The following is a 22,330-nucleotide window of genomic DNA, read 5'->3' as shown; positions in this document are numbered from 1 at the left end:
GCTTATGGCCTATTAAAGAAAGGTATCCACCACATATTATGCAAATGACCAGTGTGAAGGAATCTGTGATGATTAGCATGTTGCTTTGATACTGGCTGTTTTGCTTTGCTTGATGCTCTTTTCATTCAAGTTAAGTAAATGCGGCTAATTTCATAATAATATCTCCGCCTGAATTTACAACACAATTATTGTATTGTATTGTATGTGAATTAATATAAATATTCCATAATTAATTACATAAATAATATTATATATTATAGTACATTTTATTGTTTTTTTTTGTATGTTGTTTTGTAGTTAATATGCATATTTGATTTTAGTTTATGCATATTTCATGTACAAAAAACCTTCTCAATCCAGAAACACGGCAATGGCAAAGAGTCCCCTTGCAGTGCACGGTAGAGCGCGTCTTATCACCAAAGTGTGCGAAAAAGATAAACGGGAGAACCCGCCATCTTAAAATTTAATTGCTTGCCGCAGAAATAACCTGTCTGCAGGCTGCGAGAGTGCAGGGGTATTTTCAAGTGAGCAGCGAGGGGGATTCCTGAGGATAGGTAAAGAGTGAACCCAGAAAATGAAAAATGTGGCTTTAGGATGTTTAGGGACGCTGGAACATACCAGCTGTTTAGGAATGATACTAAAACTACACCGTTTTTTTTTTTCCTGTGATACCTAACTCGGCTAATTACTGAAAAACTCATCCACAAACATTGCCATATTTTTGCGATCTTTATTTATTTATTTATTTATTTATTTATTTATTTATTTATTTATTTATTTATTTATAGTATTTCTCTCCAAGCACATACGTATATTTCCATAATAGATTTTCCCAAAAGCATAAACTGTAAGTTCATTTAGTAAACTATATTTGGCCTACTCTTCTTACTAATGTCTTGACATTGACATAAGGTGACTCGACCGTACCATTTGGTATGATTCCATTTGGCCTGTTCTTCATTTTTATCAGGATTCACGCCAAAATTATAAGGACACTTTCTCGAAGCAATACATTAATAGCGCCAATCAAAACAAAAGCTCAGCTTTAACTGTCAGCACATTGCCGTTCAAATCCGCTGTATTAGTGGCGCGAGTCATCCTGGCCGTGAAGGTGAAACATTAAACACGTCCACTCTGAGCTACCTGAAAGTCCCATTACATCATCGAAGCTCTTTCACTCCCTCTCATCCACCTTCTGAATATAAGCGAGCCCAACATCCGACGGAGGTCACCCTCCCATCTATTCTCTCCCACGCGCCACAGACGGCGAGAAATGTGGCAGCCCGGCAGCTCAGCTCATTATCGCCCACGCCGGGCGCCTGTGGAAGGCCAGCTGTCGGGGCTTCCCCCCCCCCAACAAAGTGGGGATGCTGGGGTTCCTTGCTGCATGAGGTTGCCCAAATGGAAAAATCATGGTCTGCTTAGCATCTTACTGGAGACAGACGGTCCAACTTCAGGTTGCCGGATGCTCAGTGAGATTTTTAAAGGGTCGGAAAATTTGACACATTGTAGGATGAGAAAGCTATTTGACGATGGTAAAAAGGTGAGCACGATTAAACCTGACAGTACACAAAAGGGCACATCAAACCTTGGAGGCGGTTCATAGTATTCCTATGTATAGTACAGTATTCCATGATATCACACATTTGCTGCCTGCAATTCTTCTAAATATATACTACCAAATTCCAATTAAGCTAAAACTCAGGTACGGAGAAGACAATGTTCCAAACAGCATGGCACACTATGTTTCGCGGAGATCGGTCTGCAGTGGCTGCCAGGATCATAGTGCAAACGTATTCTTATATCCTGATTGCTTCAATGGTGCTTGACTTGATTGCCTCAGCACACAAGTGGAGTTTTCTACGCTACTTTATAAATTGTACCATTTCATGGACAAGGTAGATACTTTTTGAAAGTGAGTTGCGGAACTCAAGGCTAGCAGTGCATAAGGGTAAAGGGGAAGGATTTTTAAAATATATTTCTTCCTTTTTATATTGTATATTTCTGATGTTATATATTTAAATCATGTTTTTATTTTAAAAATATATATTTAATGTAAATAGTATTTTTTTTATATATTGTTTTTATTTTTATATTTTATTTTTATATTGTATATTTCTGATGTTATATATTTATATCATGTTTTTATTTTGAAAATATATATTTTTTTATATATTGTTTTTATTTTAAAAATGTTTTTTTAAAATGTCTGATTTTGCTTCTGGAACATCTCTTAAGCATTAAATGAGAGTTCATCCTAATACAACCTTTCTTTTGACTCACCTTCTCTTGGTACTGCCGTCGCGACGAGTCCAACGACTGGATGAGGGCGGTGGCGTGGCCCACAAACATGGCGTAGCACGTAGCCCCCACGATCATGCTAAGGATGGTCAGCCATACGTCGGTCATGCCCACCGGGGGATACATGCCGTAGCCGATGCACAGCATGTGGCTCATGGCTTTAAACAGGGCGTAGGAATACTGCTGTCCCCACGTGTCATTCTGCAGGGGGGGGAAAAACAAACAAACAGAAGATGCATGACGCCATCTTGCTAATCCAGTCGAAGGCACGTTCAAATGTCAGCAGGGCTCTTCGGCAGCTCGCCCGCACGCCTTCTTAAAAGACGCAAAGCAATGGCAGCTGTCCACTTGAGGTAGCTGCCAGAGTGCGCCGTCTCAATATGCAAACGCACCGATCCGACATTTTGGGCCCAAACGCGCAAAACGGAAGCCCGAGCACAGGCGAATAAGGCGTGACACACACGGGAGACGCTGGCGTGTGTGGCAGGAAACTAGGTCAGCCATTTAGAAAAGATGCGATTTCTCGCCGGGTTTTCTTATTTGCAGATAAGTGGCCTCCACATTTTTTTTCTTTTACCCTCTTTAGATCTTTGTGGTAGTTCATGGTCAATCAATAGAAATTTCTCCTGGGAGTTGACATGTCTAAATTGCTTTCAAACTAATTTCCACAGTCGAAAAAAAGTAGAGATAGCCATTTTATTAGTGCCACTCTTGGAAAGGTAGGAAGCGATGACCCGGTGAAATAATGCCAGAGGCTAGAGGTCGAAAAATTTGTATCGCAGAGTGCACATACCATGGCAGAGTTGTTTTTTAATTGCTTGTACTCACATAGTTGGGTCTCTGTAGTACTTTTTTTTTTTTTTTCAAAGCTCTGCCTTAAGACTGCCAAATTACATGGAACCATTATTGTGTCTCAAGCTAAGCAGACCAGCACACATTTGGCAGAAACTAGAAAAGCAGTATTCATCATATTGTTAAATTATTAACTCAAAGTGACATCAGCAAATCCAGCTCAGTGAGCATCAAATCAAGAGAATAAAGAATCTGTTGATACGACATAGTATATATTTTATGTTTTTTTTCCAGAGTCAATAGTCCTGCCAACCTGGGATCCACTCAAAAATCTACCTGACCTAATGAAAACTCCACACCAGTATTCTGTTCTCAAGAAGCATTGCCTGATGTGAACAGAACCTGAACCCAACCTGAAAAGGGTCACAAGAATATCTCTAAATCTGTCCATCATAACAGAGAAAATTTTGCGCTGTTGATACTTTTCCTAAGAGCGGTTGTCATGTAAAGATGACTGCAAGAGCATGCCGTGGAATGCTTGATGAGATAAAGAAAAATCTGGCTAAAGACTTACGGGAATCTCTGGCACGCGCTGCCATCTTGACAAATCGATGATAAGTAAAAGAGTAAACAAGAATGGATGCCATGGAGGAAGCCACTGTTTACTTGACAAGAGAGCTCTTTCAAAATTTACAGCTTTCAGGAGTCAAGTCAAGTCAAGTCAAGTCAAGTCAAGTCAAGTCAAGTCAAGTTCATTTGTATAGCCCTAAATCACAAACAGTCTCAAGACTGTTTCATGCGCTGTTATTCTTAAAACTCGGGTATTTTGACCATGTTAGATATTTCATTAAAACATCTGAGAAATGTTTTTAATTTGAAAAGAAATATTATACTGATGTCGACTTCAATGACTCTGGCAGAATTGAAGTAATGCAGAACCCCAGGTAATAAGAGGGGAGGCTGCTATAGCCTGGAATGGAAAAAGCAGAAGATTTATTTGTTATTCCGTCACACTGAGAACTATTCTTCTAGTTAATGCAATTAATTAGACAGCATTTAGTGTGTGAAAGAAAACAAAGAGCTGCCGGATGAGAAGCTTCATGTTTCCATCTCGCAGGATTTAGAGTGCATATTTTTTGTCGCTCAGCTCGGGGACATCCGAATGAAAGAGGATGTTGAACATTTTGGTTCTCTTGTGTTGCTAAATGAGGTTACAGAATGCTGAATGCAAAGTCCTTGCTATAGGGGTATAACAAAAAAAATACCGATTTGAATTGGAAAATCGGTTTTGATTGTAAATCGAACAGTCCTTGAATCGTATCAAACTACATGTATCGCGATATGTATCGAATCGTCTTTTATTAGTGAGACGCACACGCCTAACAAACATTCAGGCTCACACCTCTTTACAATTTGAACTGTGAAGCCCATTTCAGTATTGTTGCTAACCAACTCAGCAGCACCTACCGAAGGACATTCACAGTCATTCAGATTACTTAAAGTTAAAGTTCCCTTCTCCGTGTTAAAAACTCATCTTGAATGACAATAAGCTGACGAGGTTGTTCTACAACATTATGTGTATCCGTGCTTAAATTTTGTTTCATTTACACCTGCGGTGTCAATCCAGGCAAAAGGTCGGAAGTCTGATGACTGAAAAAAAAATTCAGACGCCGACAGGCACGTATTGTAGGCTAAAATTAGCTAAACTGTGCAACATCTCAAGGGAAATGGGTGTGCAACATCTGTCGTTTCTCATGATGGAAGGCGAGGCGTACGGAGCAAGCGAGCGCTCGGCATGTCAGCGAGGCACCGAGGCATGATGAACCAAATACATCATACCTTGAGCGATGTAACTACTCATGTGACATCTGTTCTGGCACGCACAGCTGACTGCGAGCCGTATATTCTCCTCAGAGTGGGCTCTCGCCGTAGTATTTGCACAAACGCCGTTCCCTTCGATTACATCAATTATTCAGCCACTTTGGTTAAAGTCAAATGCTAACAAGAGCGCGGACCTCAAGGACAGCTCACTATTTGACACAGGCCAAATCAATTACTCTTTGGCTATTCCTGAACTTTTTCTATGCGCCACAAGCTGCTTTTGCGGCATGCTTGTTGTTGCTTCTTGTAAGAATATTAAATCGTCTTTAAGCTTATCCAGGGGGCTCTTTTATCATGCGCACAGAAGTGTGCGTAAAGTGTGCGTTTCAACATTCCCAAGTCAAGTATGGGATTTATCAATTTGGACTTATGTGTCAAGACGTGCAAATTTACGCACAGATCAGGCCATGCGTATAAACCTTGTGATAGAGCTACAAATAGAACATTTATAAAGTTAGCAAAAACTAGCTGAAACTAAACAAGGGTTAGAGTTAGCCATAGATTAATTGCGCTCATATTTTGATGAAAGCACCATCAATAGGTCCAATAAGAAGCAGAGGCAGGCTGACTGTGTTTATCCGTTAGCTACCCGAACACGGTAATAATTAGTTAAAAGATGAAGGACTTTCGGGGGGGGGAAACATTTTCAAGAAAAATATGCCTTTCATTCTCAAAATAATGATAATAATCACAAGGAATGTGATGGTCGTGGAAACAACATGCCAGATTAGCAATGCTAAAAGGTATCTGTGGATCGTACAGAAAAATGCTTCACACAAATATCTGTTGATGGATCAAATTCTGCAGACATTCTCTTGGCTGAGACCTTCCCTTTGCACAAAGGCTGCTTTTAACACCGAATGTAATCACTTTTAAGAGGTGCCTGTTGGGTCGAAACCAATAAGCCTATTCAATCTGCGCCGCCTGTATTCCAACACGCACCATCACTTTTGTTATTTATAAATTTCCTAGTGATGACTAACACACGGCACACAATGGCACCGGTGGTTTCCGAGAGACGTTGACCTTCGCGCATATATTGATGAGCCATCACTTAGGGAAGCAGTCTCCTCAGTGGCATTCCGTAGAGGTTAAATGTACGTTTGATTCATTGGGATGTACACTGAAAGGGAGGAGGGGCAGCTCACTGATCAATTTCTTGGCCTCACAAAAATAGGCTATAAATTACGGTGGGTAACCTGTCGCATGCTAAGGTAACGTGAGGCCATCGGAAACACGGCCGATTTGGTCGCGACACGTTCGCCGTCTTTAGGGAATGTGGTTCCAGAAATTGGATGGACGATAAAACGTTAAAAAGTATCATTTAAGAATTAAATATAAGATCAATGCACATTTCACTAAATTGATTGCATGTGGGCACATTTGGCTGACGAATACAGTTGATTTAATTTCGCCTTTAAGATGACAGATACGCAAGACAAGGTCTCACAGGATGCTAAAGGGCTTTAGTGGAGTAATTACAGAGGTGGATGAAGGAGATAAGTCAGAGTATCGTCTGATTGGATCAGCCAGGAACACACAGAGGGGACGGGATACCAACGCAGGAAAAACACTTACCACCATCTTATTTTTGGACACCCAGCAGTCAGGGGGGAAGTCCTGCAGCATGGGCACCAGGAACTGCAGGCAGCCGTCCCAGTGGCAAAGAAGCAGCATCATGCCGATAAGGTTGACGATCCTTACCATGGCGCTGGCCAGGTCGTAGGTCATGTGGAAGATCTGCAAGGAGAAAAGCAGGTCATTAAATTCCCAGAATCTCGGTGGATTGTCAAGGAGTGTATTCCCGTACGCTGAAGGGATTGATCGTGTGGTGGCGTTGTCAGTGGATGCTAAATTCTTTGTATGTCGTATTGGAAGGAGACCCTGGGGGTGACCAAGGACACAATGGAGAGACTATGTCTCTCAGCTGGTTTAGGATTCCCCGGGATGAGCTGGATGAAGTGGCTGGGGAGAGGGATGTCTGCTGAAGCTACTGACCCTGCAACCCGATTCCGGCTAAGCGGTAGAAAATGGACGGATGGACGTTTCAGTTGTAGGGATGTGGAGTAGTGAAAGGTTAATTACATTTTGCTAAAGTGCCTCGCAAAGCCAAAGCTTTCGACACACAGATGAGCAGGTACATGCAGATGTTCTGACAAGCCTCCTCAGGGAGACGCTCCCCTGTTTTCCCAACGGTGACTTTGCTGAATCACTCCTATCATCGGCCACTCAGCCAAATACAATAATGGCAAGCCAGGGCGGAGGTAACGGCGCTCCTGGGCCGAGATTGTTTCACGGGCAGGGTTTGTTAATCCTAATGATAAATATACTCGCAAGGCGCTGCAGGACTTGTGGGCCGGTGTAGATTTTAATGGCCGTGGCCATTGGAAAGCCTCTTAATCCCACAGAAGAGCACGGCTAACTGCTCTACACCTGATTAAAATCCACTCAGGGCCTTTTAAGGGCTTGCGACTCAGACTGCGTAGTTCATCTTGGTTGTGAGCAAGAAATGATGACATCAACCCTTTCATCTGGTCATTTTTGTCCATTAAATGGATAAATACAGTGGTTAGTGTAGTTTGGTGTTGTTGTTTGGTTTAAGGTCTTAAATCAATTTAATGTCTGACACTATAAAAAATATAGACTCTGAATAACTGTGGTTCACATTTTTTTTCACTTGTATGGCATATTAAATTTGTGAGTATCGACTAATATTGTAGTGACATTGTTGTGATTTTTTTGTTGATTTTAAGTATGCATTAAAAGGATGATGTGAAAAAATTACTTTGAAAACTTTAAGACTGAGTTCAACAGCAAATGTGATCAACATATTTTATGATGATCACAAAAGACAACATGAAATTAAAATTGCCTGTTCAGTTAATAAAAAGATTATTGCATTTTATTCCTGCAGGGAACAATTGTTGTTTCGCTGCAGTAATAAGTTGTCGTGGAATTGATTTGCTTGAAATTATACTTACGTTTCTCATGCTTATTTGATCACCTGTAATGGATTTAAATGATGTTCATTGGAACTTCAGAGGGGGAAATCAACCATCTAATAGAATAAAGTGTCTGTTGTTGACTTCCCTGCTTGTTGATTCTATTCCTGTGCGTGTTTATTTGCTTGCGTGTTATGAACGAGGCGGCCGGTGTTGTGCTTCTGTCGGGACGATGCGAGAGGAGCCACCGCCGCCGCCGCCGACGCTCTACCTTCAAATCACATCATTGTAACTCCATCATGGAAGAGCGCCTGCAAAAGTGTGCCAGGGTGCGAATCAAGCGTCGGGCAGCTTTTCTCAAGAGTGGATGACAGATACACAAAAAAACACGCCACTCTTTTTTGCCCATTTGCTTCCTACTGATGTTTAGCCCTGGGCGCTTTTGTTTGTTTTCCTTTTATTAAGGGCGTAATCTTCCTTTAAATGCAGTGGTTTGGAAAAAAAAATTCCACTACACGTTGTTGCAGGATGTCCAATTTCCTCTCACTGCTGTAATGGCATTCCATAAACTTAAAAGTGTTCAATTCACTTCTGTGGCAATTGAATAAATCATGAGGTACCCCTCATTTTCCTGTCTCGTCACAGAGCTCCTGATATATTTTTCATTTCATTTCACAAATCGTATTTCCAGATGGGAAATGACTGCTTTTAAGTCAAATGGAAGGAAATTTAAGCAAAAGGCTATTTGTGGCACACTTACAGGTGCTGGTCAATGAATAGGAATAATTTGCAATTTGTTATAATTTTTAAAGCATTTTTTAAGAAAGTTAAGTGGAGAGTAATCAAGGATTTTTTTAAAAAATAAAATGGTGCTATATTTTTCGAAGCACATTCTCATTTTTTTTTTAATATGTGCATATTTGCAAATTTTAATGTAATGAGTCGCGTCGTAATTACCCCGTGCTGCATCATCACCCGTGCTTGATTGACACATGATTTCAGAGTGACAAGTAATGAGCTTTATCAATTAAATCAATCCGTGCGTGCCTCAAAGATCATTTCTAATCAGCTAACACAATGGCCGACCCGCGGGAAGGGTTTCTCTTCTGCAAAAAAAAAAAAAGGCCTTCACCGAGATGTCATGTGCATGCATGCCGTCATGGTGGATGAAGTACATGCGGTGAATGAGAAGTGGGCCTGGGAGTGGACCACAGGGAACACCCTTCCATCATCTGTCTAAACAGGCCTGCAGGGCACCGATCACCACATGAAAAAAAGAAAAAAAAAGAAAAACAAAACACTCTTCCTGGCGAGATGTGCCTTTCAGTTTGTGCTGGATCACACATTTATGTGCAATGGTCTTTTAAAAACTCAATCCACTCGGGTGGCTCTTCATATAACAACGGGGCCCATTCACAGTGTTGGGGACCTGTCAGTGTCGCCGGAGAGCCTCATTGTGCGCCCCATAATGGCTCATTAAATCTTTTCTTGCGTTCTTTCTTATCTCTCAAAGAGCACTCCTTGACCGAGGAGACGGGTCAGCGAGTGGCGGCTGATGAGTTGATTTACCTTCTTCAAATAACTTTGCGTGGATTTAATGAGTGAGAAGTGGTCACAGTTTCAGGTACCCAGGGATGGGGGGGATGGGGGCGGTGCTGATGAGGGGTGGGCCATGTCTATCAAGGCGCCCGAGCGTGAAAAAATGGAAGCGTTTTTTTTCCTCAAAATTAATTGCCTCATCTTAAAATCGACAGCATGCCTCAATTAGTCATCTACAAAAAAAAAAATAAACACCACATATCAAATAAACCTCAATTTGTTCCCGAGTAGGCTTCGTCTTCTACTTAAATCAATAAATGCGTTTTGTCAAATCGACAACGTGCCTCAATTAGCCACCAACAAAAGACGTCATACCTCAATTCGTGTTTGCTTGAGCAAATAAAAAAACTCTCTTCAAGCAGATACTCAGTACGTCACCAGTAGAAGGAATAAATGACCACGAATCTTTTGATACAGCACACACGGATAATCAAAACATCAACATTATTTCTTTATGTATTTGAAGACTACTCCAGCACTTTTCCATGCTCCTCTCAACAACATTTCCTAAAACGTTGATGGACTCGGCAGGTCGAAACAGTTCTGAGGAGGATGGCGAGAGGTCGCCCTCGGAGCTGAATCATTAGCGTGCTGCACGGAATCTGATCTTAACGGGATGAGTAATGGCATCCAAGTCACTGGTTCATCAACAGGAGACAACTCGGATGAGAAGAATATCCGGCCACAGGCTTATTTTTATCCCGGAGACAAGTGACAAGAGGAAGCTGGCAAGAGTGAAAGATGCCGCAGATGTGTATGATTCCTTTTAAGGACATATTTCAATTAATTAGGGACACCCTAGCCAAACTCACGAGTGCAAGGTTGAAAATGTGTAAAGAGGGTAATTTCCAAATTTAAGTTTGGATAAAACTTTCACTCAACTCTTCTAGACCTGAACTTGGTCAAAACATCATTTGCAACGGTGTGACTGCACGCGGTGATATTTAATCTTTAAAATTAACGTTTGTGGCTAAATGCTACAGTAAACGCGACTGATGTGATAAAAATCCGAAATGGTTATTAATCAGCAATATGCTCCATTTACGGCAAATCATTGTAAAGCAATTCCAGCCTAACTTCCATGATGATAATCCTAAAAATATACGGGTTTAAATCTTGTGTGGGTGAAACATCCATTTGATTCCTAATCAGATTTAAAACTTAATAAAGATTTTGTCTTTTAAAACACAAACACATTCTATTGTGTGAAGATAAACCGTCGCCAAAAACATCCAGCTCTGCTTTGACCCGTGAAGCCCGCCTCTCTTTATCTCCTGGCATGGCCGACTGAAGCAGTTTGGGGGTCAAGTAGCATGCGTAAGGACACTTCAACTCTTTTGTGATGATGTGCCAACATGTCTGTGCTTTGGGCTGCTAACACACTGCGCCCCTCTTAAGGACAAGCGGTTATATCTCGCGTGTGGAGGGATGAGAAGAAATATATACGCATCAATAGAATCTGTTGGATGTGATTATTATTATTATTATTATTATTATGATTGATTGGTGTCCATATATGTCGCAATTATGTGTTTGTGATTGGAGGGGTATTTTTTTCTCATTATAATGGATGGACAGTATGTGGAAAAGAGCAATGTTTTTAATGTAAGTCAATGGACAGAGATTATTATTTTTGAAAAAGTGTCAGAAAAATCCATGCATAACAGTTAATCCTTTGATGCAGGCCGAAATGACGTCGAGTGAGGTGCGCCGTCAGATGTCCAAAATTGCCACATTATTCATAATGGACCCTCTTTGGCTGCACTTAAGCCGAGCAAAGGCAGACTTGCCACTATCAGTAGACAGAACATGAATGTCCTCTATTGTGTCAGCTCATTTAAACTATAATGTGAATCTGGTTTACTGGTCTTGACTCAAAAAATAAAAAATTTGCTTGTATCACTCACAGACTATTTTGTTTGGGCTACTGATACAAATGGCACATTTTGGGGGGTTTATTCCATCCTGTTTGTCTTGAATTCTTAAACAAAAGAAGAAAAACATTGAAAATAAAAGAAGGGAGAGTTTGTTCAAATGAACTCCCTGCAGTATTAAGCGATGCAATATGCAACATTTGTTTCAGCTCTACTCAAATCAAACACTTCCCGCAAGAAGTGGCCTTTGAGTGACTCCTTACTGGAGAGAAAATTAAAGCCAAACAATAATAGAAACTGGGTGATACTACCACAACGCTATTCATAATGTAGCATGCTGAAAACTAGTGTTTTATTTTATGTGCGTGCATGTGTGAATGTTTGCGTGTGCCAATTCTGCCATATCAAAAAAAGTTGATGTCATTTAAGTGAGCAATGCTGGATGGCATTCAGTCTTGTTACAAGAGCTAAATATTGCACGGTGTGATGAGTCACGAAAGATCTTCACTAAGCGCCGTGAAAATGATATATATATATATATATATATATATATATATATATATATATATATATATATATATATATATATATATATATATTTTTTTTTTTTTTTTTTTAACACTTGAAGCACTCGATGTGGAGAAACGACCTACAGTAACGATGGAGATAATGTTGTGTTTTTACCTTTGGTGCAGTAAATGGACAGACTGTTCATTCTGGCGCAGATTCTCCCGTTCACGTTTAAATCCATTTTTTATGCAGCTTTCTTCAAGCGACGGGTATTTTCCTGTTTAGACTTCAGACACACCCAAACTTGTAAGCAACCACCAAAGAGGCGTGATTTGGTCAAGTCAGTGTGAGCCTAATTGGCCGCAAGTGTCATCTGCATGTGGAAATGCGCCTTATAGGTGGAAAAAAAAAAAGTGCGCTGTAGCTGATTTTTTTTCCGACCAGTTACGTTACTATGACAGAATGTCGGCAACCAGCTGTCGTTATTATGTGGAAGGGGACACATTTACAGCCTTTGGCCAGTCGGTAGTCGTATATATATGAGACAGGTGTGTCCATTTCCCCCCCTGCCTTGTCCGCAAGTCACCACGAATCAGTCGAGTCGCCCGGTGACATTTGTCACCCGCCGTGAGCGCCTGTGAAATGACTCAAAACGTGCAATATGAGGTTTGATCTTCAAGTGGCGCTAGACCTTCGTGCTTAAACCTCTGGAACAATAAGCGCACCAGGGAACGCCCTCTTTTCAAGGTCGACGTGTGAACATTTCATGAAGTGACACTTAAGTCGATCAGAAAATCTGCACAACCAAAATAAAAATGTGTGGCAGTGCGCCTTATCTGACGAATGTTTACATTATTAGTGTGAGTGCCTGTGTGTTTATTTACATTGTCTGTGAATAGGAAGAAATCTTTTTTTAAGATGTTTCTGGGTTTATATGAATGGCGAGATAAATGTTTTTTGTGCGTATATTGTGATTGAATGTAATGTGGTGGTATTTATCCATAAAATAGAAGTAATTTCAACCTTTAGGCAAGCAAGAAGTATGGTGGCCTTAAAGTGTAAAAAAAAAAAAATCCAAGAAATGTGAAAGTCTTGTGGGAAATATAAACAGAACCTCCTTATTTGACTTCCTTTTTATCTCAACATTCAAAGGGTCAGACAGGAGTGTCTTGTGAGGCTTTTTTTTCCTCTCCCAAAATATTCAAATGTAGCAGGAAACGTCAATGGGAAAAGTCAAAGAGTCAGTCAGGTGGCGACAAGTTATTCTCCTGTGTGACACATGACATTTGTGTGAGGATGCATCTGGAGTAGGCTGGCGCTGAGGCAAAGCTGGCCTTTTACTCTGTCTGCCTAACTGGTACTCATCAGCCAGCCCAGTCGCCCTCGTACGCCACCTGCGACCACATGAAACATGCAAATGGCAGCTGGCAGTGCAAAGTTGTGCTGTCTCTTTTTTGGTTATAGTTGCCGGCAAATTTGTCCACAGTTTTTTAACCCATGTAAATATCAGTACCTTCAGAAAATAAACAGCTATCGAGAAAGGATGCAAGACTCACATCGCCGAGATTCCAACCCAGAACCTTTCGACCGCGAGGCAGACGTGCTAACCAGAAATCTATTGTGCTGCCCATGAGGTATCGATGTTTATTTAATTATCTAATCTGCTTGTTTCCTTTGCGATTTTTCCTCCTTAATCACACTGTCGCCTCAGTGCTCAGGCTTAACACGCAACTGCTTTTTTTCACCACAGTGCCGACCCCCACGTCAAGTTAAAAGTCGGAGTGAATATCCCGTGATGTCTTCGTTCGGGCTCCTAGAAGCGGTGGAGGGCATGCATGAGGGGAAGATTCTACTCCTCGTGATTCATTTGAACTTTTCCTCTGTTTGAAATGGCATCACAGAGATTGATGTCAGCACACACTGATCTCCACACAGTGTGCAGGCTGGGTGGTTGTGTGATAACAGAGCACCTATAAGAGGACGGACGATGGACAGGTCCAGTGAAAAGGTGCTTTGATTGGCAATCAGGTTCTATTCAGTACCTTCTGATTGTCATGCACGTGGGTGAAGGTGTCTAATTGATTGTTTTGATTGTGCAACCAGGAGAATTGATAGACCCGTCATTATTGTTGTTAAGCTGTCGATGGATTTGGTTCTGTTTGTGTCAAAATGACTGTACACCAATAATGTCTTCTGTGTTTCCATTCTTTCTTCTCAATTCCACACTGACACTTTCACGTTGTATCTTTTTACCTTTGAGAGCAAACAAGATCCACGCGTCAGAGCGACGGGAACTTTTCCAAATGATGTCGCAATTACAATCACGCTCATATCGTGGAAAAACCTCGGGGGGATATGCGGTCCCACCACTATCTGGATGGGCGCACAGAGAGAAACGCCAATCAACACTGTGGTTTTATCAACTCACTGACGCCCAAGGTGCCGAAAAAGAGTTTCTTCAATCGGTGTGCATAATTATAAGTGCGCCTCCCTCCCGGGGGACATGTGCTGCACAAACATACCTGCAGTAGGATGCTAGTGCCACTTTAAATAAATTGGTTGAAATTCATCGGAAGAATTTCCCTACAGAAATGTAACGAAAAACAATTGCATTTCTAAAAAGCTAGCAAGGTTAGTATCTAACAAGGGAATTGTCAAAAAAAACAATTGGATGTCTAAACACCCCAGTTAAAATTATGCTGTCCATTTCCTGTCCATCCATCATTTTCTAAACTAATTGTCCAAAGAGAGTCAATTGCCGAGAGTAAGCAAACCAAAACTTTCTAAACCCCCTCACCCCCAATCCCTGGATTCTTTTCCTACCTCTTCCCATTGGTGGATGTAGCGAATGAGTCTGGAAAGGCGAAGGAGGCGAAGCAAGCTGAGGATCTTGGTAAACCGGACGATCCGCAAAGCCCGCGCAGTCTTGTAGAAGTCAGAGTCAATGCGTGTCTCTACGATGAGAAAGATGTAGTCCACCGGGATAGAAGAGATGAAGTCCACTACGAACCAGCTGCGAAGATACTTAATTTTGATCTCCTGCGGGTCCAGGATGATCTCCGTGTTGTCCTCCTTGACGATGCCCGTCCGGAAGTTGAGCACAAGGTCCAAGAGGAAGAAGGTGTCGGAAACTACGTTGAAGACGATCCAGGGGGGCGTGTGCTCATCTTTGAAGAAGGTGATCCCGACGGGGATGATGATGAGGTTTCCCACCATCAACAGCAGCATGGTCAAATCCCAGTAAAACCTGGTCGGGGAGACAAATGGACAACAAGATTAAGAATGGAGTATTGGGTATAAATTGATCCAATGCCAGCTCCACGAAAGTCAGTTATTTGAATCTGTCCATCAATTAAAACCACCACCGTCACCAACACCTGTGCCACAACTTTGACCTGCTTTTAGCTCTTCAGTATTCAGGGTGTACCAAAAATGTATTGTAACAATAATGCATGTTTGGACAGCATTCTTGACACCAACACGGATTAAAGAATTTGAACCAACCCATTTACATCTCAATTGTTGCTTATATTAGCCTCCCTACATGACATTTAATCCAGCAGTGGATACATATGGATTAATTTTAGCTCTTTGTTCGTATGTAAACACGAATGCATATTCCACGCATGTTCTATTTTGCCCTCATAACAACCATTCAACATGAAAACTATTTGTCCAGTAAATCTGTACTGGAAGGTCAGTGAGGGTTAACTGCTAATTATAAAGCAACCCTGTGAACTCGTCCATCTTCCGAGCATGAACGTTCGGATATAAATTGCACTCTACTGGACGCTCAGTAATTGAATCCAGATTGGCTCTTTTGTGTTAAGGGTGATATATCCCAGAGGAATGAAAAAGGGGGAAGGGTTCTTGCATTGTCCACTGGACCAACGACCTCACATGATTTACCCAGCTTTATCCGGGCCATAAAGGTCCGCCGCTGCGCCAAAGCAATTTCGAGACGGAAAGCCTCTATACATATCCTGTAGGTACATAACAAGGGTAAGGGGACTCCATTTTTCTGCAAGCTAGCAAGACTACAGCAATTAATTACAGCTCTTTCACTTCCCACTGATGACTATTGATTTCGCGGTTGATTCATGTGGTGCTGAAATAAATGTCAGAGGGAACCACAATAAAGTACGGCTATAAGGCCACTATTCACAAAGAGGATAAAAATAAATATTACAGAATCTACAAAATCTACTCTCACATATTGTATATTGACAGTGTTTGGTCAATACTGTCACTCGCTGCTCATTGGTCTGTCAACGTGTCAGAAATTACAGGCGGGTGTTGTGATTGGCTGAATGGCTCATGGGATGACAGATATAGTGTCAGTGATTGGTTAATTGGGACACTTGAGAAGTCAATTATTGCCCCTAATTATTTGATGAACTCACTAACTTGTTGGCAAGTCGGCTGGAGACAGTTTGTTTTATGCTAAAGAGGTCAAATGTGTTTTTAATGTAGCGTGAATATTAGCTTGCGCTATGCTAAACTTGCCTCAATTTCTACAACAACTTCAACCAAAACAAGAAAAATCAGGAAAGGAGACTTGCTATTGGTCAACAAAACATAGAAAGCTGCTATGCTGAATTGCCCCCGCACAAGGATTACATTTCGAAGTCCTCGTGTTCAAAAACACCTCTGTGTCAGTGTCACATCCACAACACACACACACACACACACAAGAGACAAAACAGTGACAGTAATTGGAATTCTTCAAAGTAAAAGAGGATCCGGTGTTTCAGCTTGTTTTCAAGTGGCGTTATATTTAGTCAGACCTCGCCAGCGCCGAGTTTGCTCGTGCTGGGACGGGAAGCCCCCCGGAGAACGAAAAAATCTTCAAAAGAGGAAATGCTTACACAGGTAATGACATTTGTACTTGTAGCGCATATACTATCTGTCAGGCATGAATATTTATTAGATTCACACAGCTTATACAAGTGAGCATGGTCCACAACAATGGCTCCTTGCCTTTAAATGTGATGACTCAATCAAATCATATTGACATGTACCAATATAGAAAATAAACATTCATATAATGCTTTCGATTTACAATGTTTACTTTAGCGTACTTGCTAATTATTCCATATAATATCAGTAATTGGGTGATTATGTAATTCTTCATGGTTCAGTGGGTGGCTTCTTTTTTTTTTTTGAAACTCCAAGCTCAGATATATCGTTACAAAAGTACATAATGAAAGGAAACCTTCTACAGAGGACTTTGAACGACTTTGTGTCCCCAACAATGATCGCATGCAGGAAGGTGCCCTTCCATGGTATCACTTGGAGCATTTGTGTGTGCGCACAGAATCGCATACGTAGAGTCAATGCTCATGACTTTTTTTTTTTTTCCACTTGTGTCGCTGTCTCCTAATGGAGGTCAAGCCACCTAAACTTAGCCGAGATCCATTTACTGTGTTTTATTATGCACCGGAACTCTTGACATAGACGATTGTTCTATAAATACGAACGTGGGACATTTGAAAGGCATTAAATACTTGTGAGGGAGATAGTGAGCTACCAACAAAAATCAATTAATAAATGATTAAATAGAGAAAAAAGATTCAGCAATTGGTAGCTGTGGCTTGTTAGTTTTTTTTATAGATGTTTTTGTTTCATGACTATAAGGAACCATTTTGTGAGTAAATCTATCAATATTTAATATCTGTCATATAATATGGGGCAATAATTATATTTGTCGTTTTGACGGATGATGGGAATTCTTTAGTCTGACACTACAGGACAAATTGTAGGACAATATAAATCAGATGGAAAAAGGACGATTAAAAAGAATGATTAAATGAAGAAAATTAATGTGGTGATAATTTGATATATCAAAAAAATAATTAAAATAATAAAAGTTTGCATGGATTTGACAGGAATATAAATAGGAGAATTGAGAAACATAATTTTCCTCTTTGACAAGTCCTTTGAACATGCTTGGTAGACCGATTGAAGACTCCAAATTGTCCCTAGGTGTGAGTGTGAGTGGTTGTCTGTCTCTGTGTGCCCTGCGATTGGCTGGCAACTACTACTGCCCGATGACGGCTGGGATAGGCTCCAGCACACCCGCGACCCCCGTGGGGACTAAGCGGTTCAGAAAATGGATGGATGGATGGATGTGTCAATCAAAACAAAATGCCCAAAAAAAACAACATCTAAAAAGTTTGCCACTTAACTGCGGTGAAGTGAAAGTCCAAATTGGTCAGGAGGTAGACACTTTGGGACAATCAAACCCAGGATAAGAGCTGAGCAGATTCCGACTTGCTCCCACTTGGCTTGTTACGGTACAGGGAGGTCAGAGTCGTGATGAAGGGCTCCCTGACATTTTCCCCTCCTCTGGAGAGACGAGGTATCGGCCAGGCCGACATCTCTGGCGGAAACATGTTGTCGCTGTGAGAGTGCCGCGGGCTACACGATAAGCCTCTCTCAGTTTCCTCACCCTGCGGGCCACGCATACCTGGGAGGAACAGCACGAAGAGGGCCAAATGGACGCACATTTTAGTTTCGGGGTAGGCCTATATTTAAATGGAGACACAGGGGACACCTCCATGGGATTTAGTCTGTCATGTCCTGCTGTCGTAGAAGAAATCGACAGCATATTTTTTGTGAACAGAAAGCATGCTCGCAGATTTGGAGTCATAATTTACTTCTGTGCTAAAAATTTAGCTTGTTTGTATTTTATATGACAGTTTATGTTGTGCTTAGCATTGATCTATTTTTTAATGTAGTTAATTCAATTGATTTAATTAATTTAATTAAGTTAATTGTGTCTATTTATTTATTTAGGTATTTATTTAATTTATCTAACTCGTGACCATATTTATGTCACACCAATTGTTTATACAGTTGTGTTGGCAAATATTTTAGGATGGATTTTGCCTTTAATGGATTTGAAGTGAGGTCATTAATTGATTTCATGGTGAATATACAATATAATTGAGGAAATTCTAAGTATGTACCTTGAAATGAAATATTAAATTTAGGAGATGATAACACACGGTCAACATGAGCATAACAAGAATCTCATCAGTAATGTTGCCGCTGGGAGGAAGTCAGATTATGTTTACATCACCTTTAATGGCAGCCAAAAAATGTTATGTTTTGTTTGCCTTTGCTACTGGTCATGGGAATAATTACATTAGCATTAGGGGTCACTTGTCAACAGAGTTTAATTAATGTTGGTTAAATGGCAGAAAAGGTTTTTGGCCCACCATTCCGATGCCATTTTATGTGTCTGTCTTTGACCAAAAAGGAAAGGTCCTCTAAGTACATAAAATAAGCTGCTGATTCAGGATAAAGTGTTTTGAAATTAAGCTTAAAAAAAAGTACAATAATTCATATCCGTAAGGCTAATTGAGGTAACTTCACAGCTAATTTAATATTTCATTCAGTCAAAACATATTACATAAGCATAATGATTCATGTACGACTTTATTTTATTATGTAAACACTTTCATCCCTAAACACCTGAAATTTCAACTTGGCCTCCATCATGTTCGGCAAATTATACGGTTTGCTTTGAATCATGAGTTGTTCGTCTGGAAAAAAAAAAATCTAATGTTAACGACACAAAATACTAAATAATGAAGAGATGAGTTGGGAGTAATATTTGATATACTTTCTCAATATCTTGCTGATTTAGCAGTTTAACAATAGTTAATGCTTAATTGCCGTTAAGGTTAAATAAAACGGACAGAGCAGCAGCCCCATTAAATCGGTAGCCATGTTTGAAAGAATGAATTAGCAGGAATGAATAACAATGAGGCACGCGAGGCTCTTGTGAGCAGAGACAGGGAGGGGGGGAATAAAAATCGCTTGATTTTTGCACGCACTAACTTCTAGCCGTGGGCAGAGTAAATCTATCAAAAGGCTGTCACACTTAAAAAGGAGAACATCTGTAACAACAACAACAAATACACTGGCCATAAAAGAGCGGCCTGTTGTCTTTTAAAACACGCCATTTGGCAAACACGGTGAGATTTAAGCTTCACGCGAGGAAAAGAACGCAGGTGAAAAGGGTTAATCCTATTTTTGTTATCACCCGCTCCAATGAACTGTCATAACGCCGGCGTCTCTTTGCTAAGCACCGCCAGCAGACACACTGCGAGCACATCACTGACACTGGGGCTGTGCGCTTGCAAGTGGCTATATTTAGGTGAGGCGCGCCGCTTTATCAAGCCTACGCTAAGAAGATTTCATCAGAAGTTGAGGCAAATCTCCCCAACCTGAGGCTGCCGGGGGAGGGAAAAAAAAAAAACTGTGGGATTTGCTAAGAACCAACTGGGAGCTGAAGAAAAATAAAATGAGCCTTACCCAATGTGTTAAAATAAATCCATCAATAAGTCGCTCCATTGTTGGACATAAATGTTTTTTTTTTTTTACTGTCAACAACAAGTCTGCCTTGCCGCAGAGAAAATGTTTTAATGTTGTCTATTATTGGCATTCGCGAAAAGTCATCAGTGTGTTACAGTTCAAAGGTCAAAAGGTCACAATCAGGCAAACAAGCATTTACAGTCATATTCACACAGTTTAGTCAAACATGATGTCATATTAATGTAGAATTGACATCAGATGCCCACAAAGATTTTTAGCCTCTCTCTTGAATCCAATTACTACTTTCCTATTCGCTATAGCACAGGTGCCATCTTGTGGCACCTTTATGTGTTACAGAAAAAGCTAAATAAAATGCGAAAAGGTTAGTTTTGAGTGGATACTAGTACTACCTGGGGGGGGGGGGGGGGGGGGGGGGGGATTGGTTGAATTGGTGACAAAATCGCCGGTAAATATTAATTCATTTCCCAGCACTGGATACGAAGGGCACAAGTGATGTCCAGCCGCTGCCATCATCATGCACTTATCCCACTAGCGCGTGCCAGTATCTGCTCTCTGACTGTACAGTCTGTCACGCTGCCAGTAATTGTGCCTGTCTTTTATCACCATTCCTTGTTATCTCCAAAAAGGTCCTCAGGGTTAAGTCACAAGGTTCACTGGCAGCCGGCGACGAGTGCGGAGGAGGACACACACACGAGCCAGCTCCTAAAAACAACCACCAGCATTGTACTCAAATGCAGCACAGTTGGCCAGGGGATGCTGAGTCTTGCGCAATGTGCTTTCTCCAAACACTAATGACGTGCTAAGATAAGGTAGAAGCTGATCGCACTGCACGTATCACCTCTTGTTCTGGACAACGGTGCTATTATCTCCAGCACTCCAGTCACCGTAATCAACAAATGGAGTGGCTGGGATGAAAGCCTTTCCTGTCTAGCTCCAAAATGGTGATCGGAGGTCAAAGTGCAAGAGGAAGAGTAGGTGCACCAAAACAAAATTACCCTCCTAAAACCTATTGAGACTGACAAGAAGGTTGATCCTCCGTGTGTGAACACAACACACACACACACGTTCCCTCTGTATTGAAAAGTGTCCGTTAATAGAAATTTAAATGCAAGTAATTAGATGCTCATTGCTCACAACCACTCTGCCTAAAATAGCACTGGTTGAATGGAATTGCAATTGCTAATGCATGTAGCTTTCTATTTATTGTATTGCTATGGCAAAATGTCTGCTGCTCAATTACTTTTCACTTCTCTCTATTTTCAATTATGGCCAAAACTCGTGTGAGGGGAGACAGAGGAGGAAAGAAAAACTAGGACATGTTCCAAACAATGATGACGATGATGATGATGGCGAAGATAAATCAGGAGTCCGCCCACATAGCAGAGGAAAAAGAAAAATAGCCACTGTCTGGCACTGCTGCGTGTGTGTGGTAACTCGGCCTATTTGTTTGACTGAAGCAGACAGACAGCGTGTGGCGTGGCCAAGTCAAACACAATTGATCCAGGGAAGTATCTTCTATGAGACACACACACACACACGAACACACACTTCTTTATCTAGTACACTGGACTCTGGAGGTTTCTGAGTGGACATCCTGCGGAATCCAGCTGGTTTAGGCCTTCCACAAAAGAGCAAAAAAAAAAAAAAAAAATGGCCGACCTATCTAGGTAACTAAAATTTCAACTGCCAGGAAAGTAAACTATTGACCAGTTTCACGTTAAGGGAAGATGACACTAGGACTCTACCATTACTATCCCAGGGTGGGGAAACACTTGCATTGTAGGTTAATTGACGACCAAAATAATTTGGGGGTTCTTGTCAATTGTTTTTTTTTTGTTTTGTTTTTTAATTACAAAGCTAAATGGTGGTTCATGGAAGATTATGAAATACATTAATTGACATTCAGTGAACTGGACTTGACCAACTGTCTTCTGGGGCAGGGGAATGATGGGTGATGATTTGTCGGATTTTTTAACTTTCATTTAATTTTTTTTTTAAGATCCTAAGCTACTTCTTACGTCACAAAAAATAAAAAAGTTCTTACTTCACAGAAAATACAGAAAGACATTATTTCGGATCAGCTAC

General features: G+C 41.0%; 1 protein-coding gene across 1 annotated transcript in view; it reads right to left on the bottom strand.

Moving 5' to 3' along the window:
• Window positions 1-22,330, bottom strand: part of hcn4 (hyperpolarization activated cyclic nucleotide-gated potassium channel 4) — a 56,544-nt gene that overhangs the window by 24,799 nt on the left and 9,415 nt on the right. Inside the window, exons 2-4 of the mRNA XM_049718451.2 lie at window positions 14,723-15,146; window positions 6,553-6,714; window positions 2,284-2,502 (exon numbers count right to left, since the gene is read on the bottom strand). Coding sequence (XP_049574408.1) covers window positions 2,284-2,502; window positions 6,553-6,714; window positions 14,723-15,146 — 805 coding nt within the window. The remainder of the gene's footprint in view (window positions 1-2,283; window positions 2,503-6,552; window positions 6,715-14,722; window positions 15,147-22,330) is intronic.

This window comes from Syngnathus scovelli, chromosome 4, assembly GCF_024217435.2.
Source record: "Syngnathus scovelli strain Florida chromosome 4, RoL_Ssco_1.2, whole genome shotgun sequence".
Classification (NCBI taxonomy): Eukaryota; Metazoa; Chordata; class Actinopteri; order Syngnathiformes; family Syngnathidae; genus Syngnathus; species Syngnathus scovelli.
Note: the sequence above shows the minus strand (reverse complement) of the source record. Positions and strands in the feature narration are given on the sequence as shown.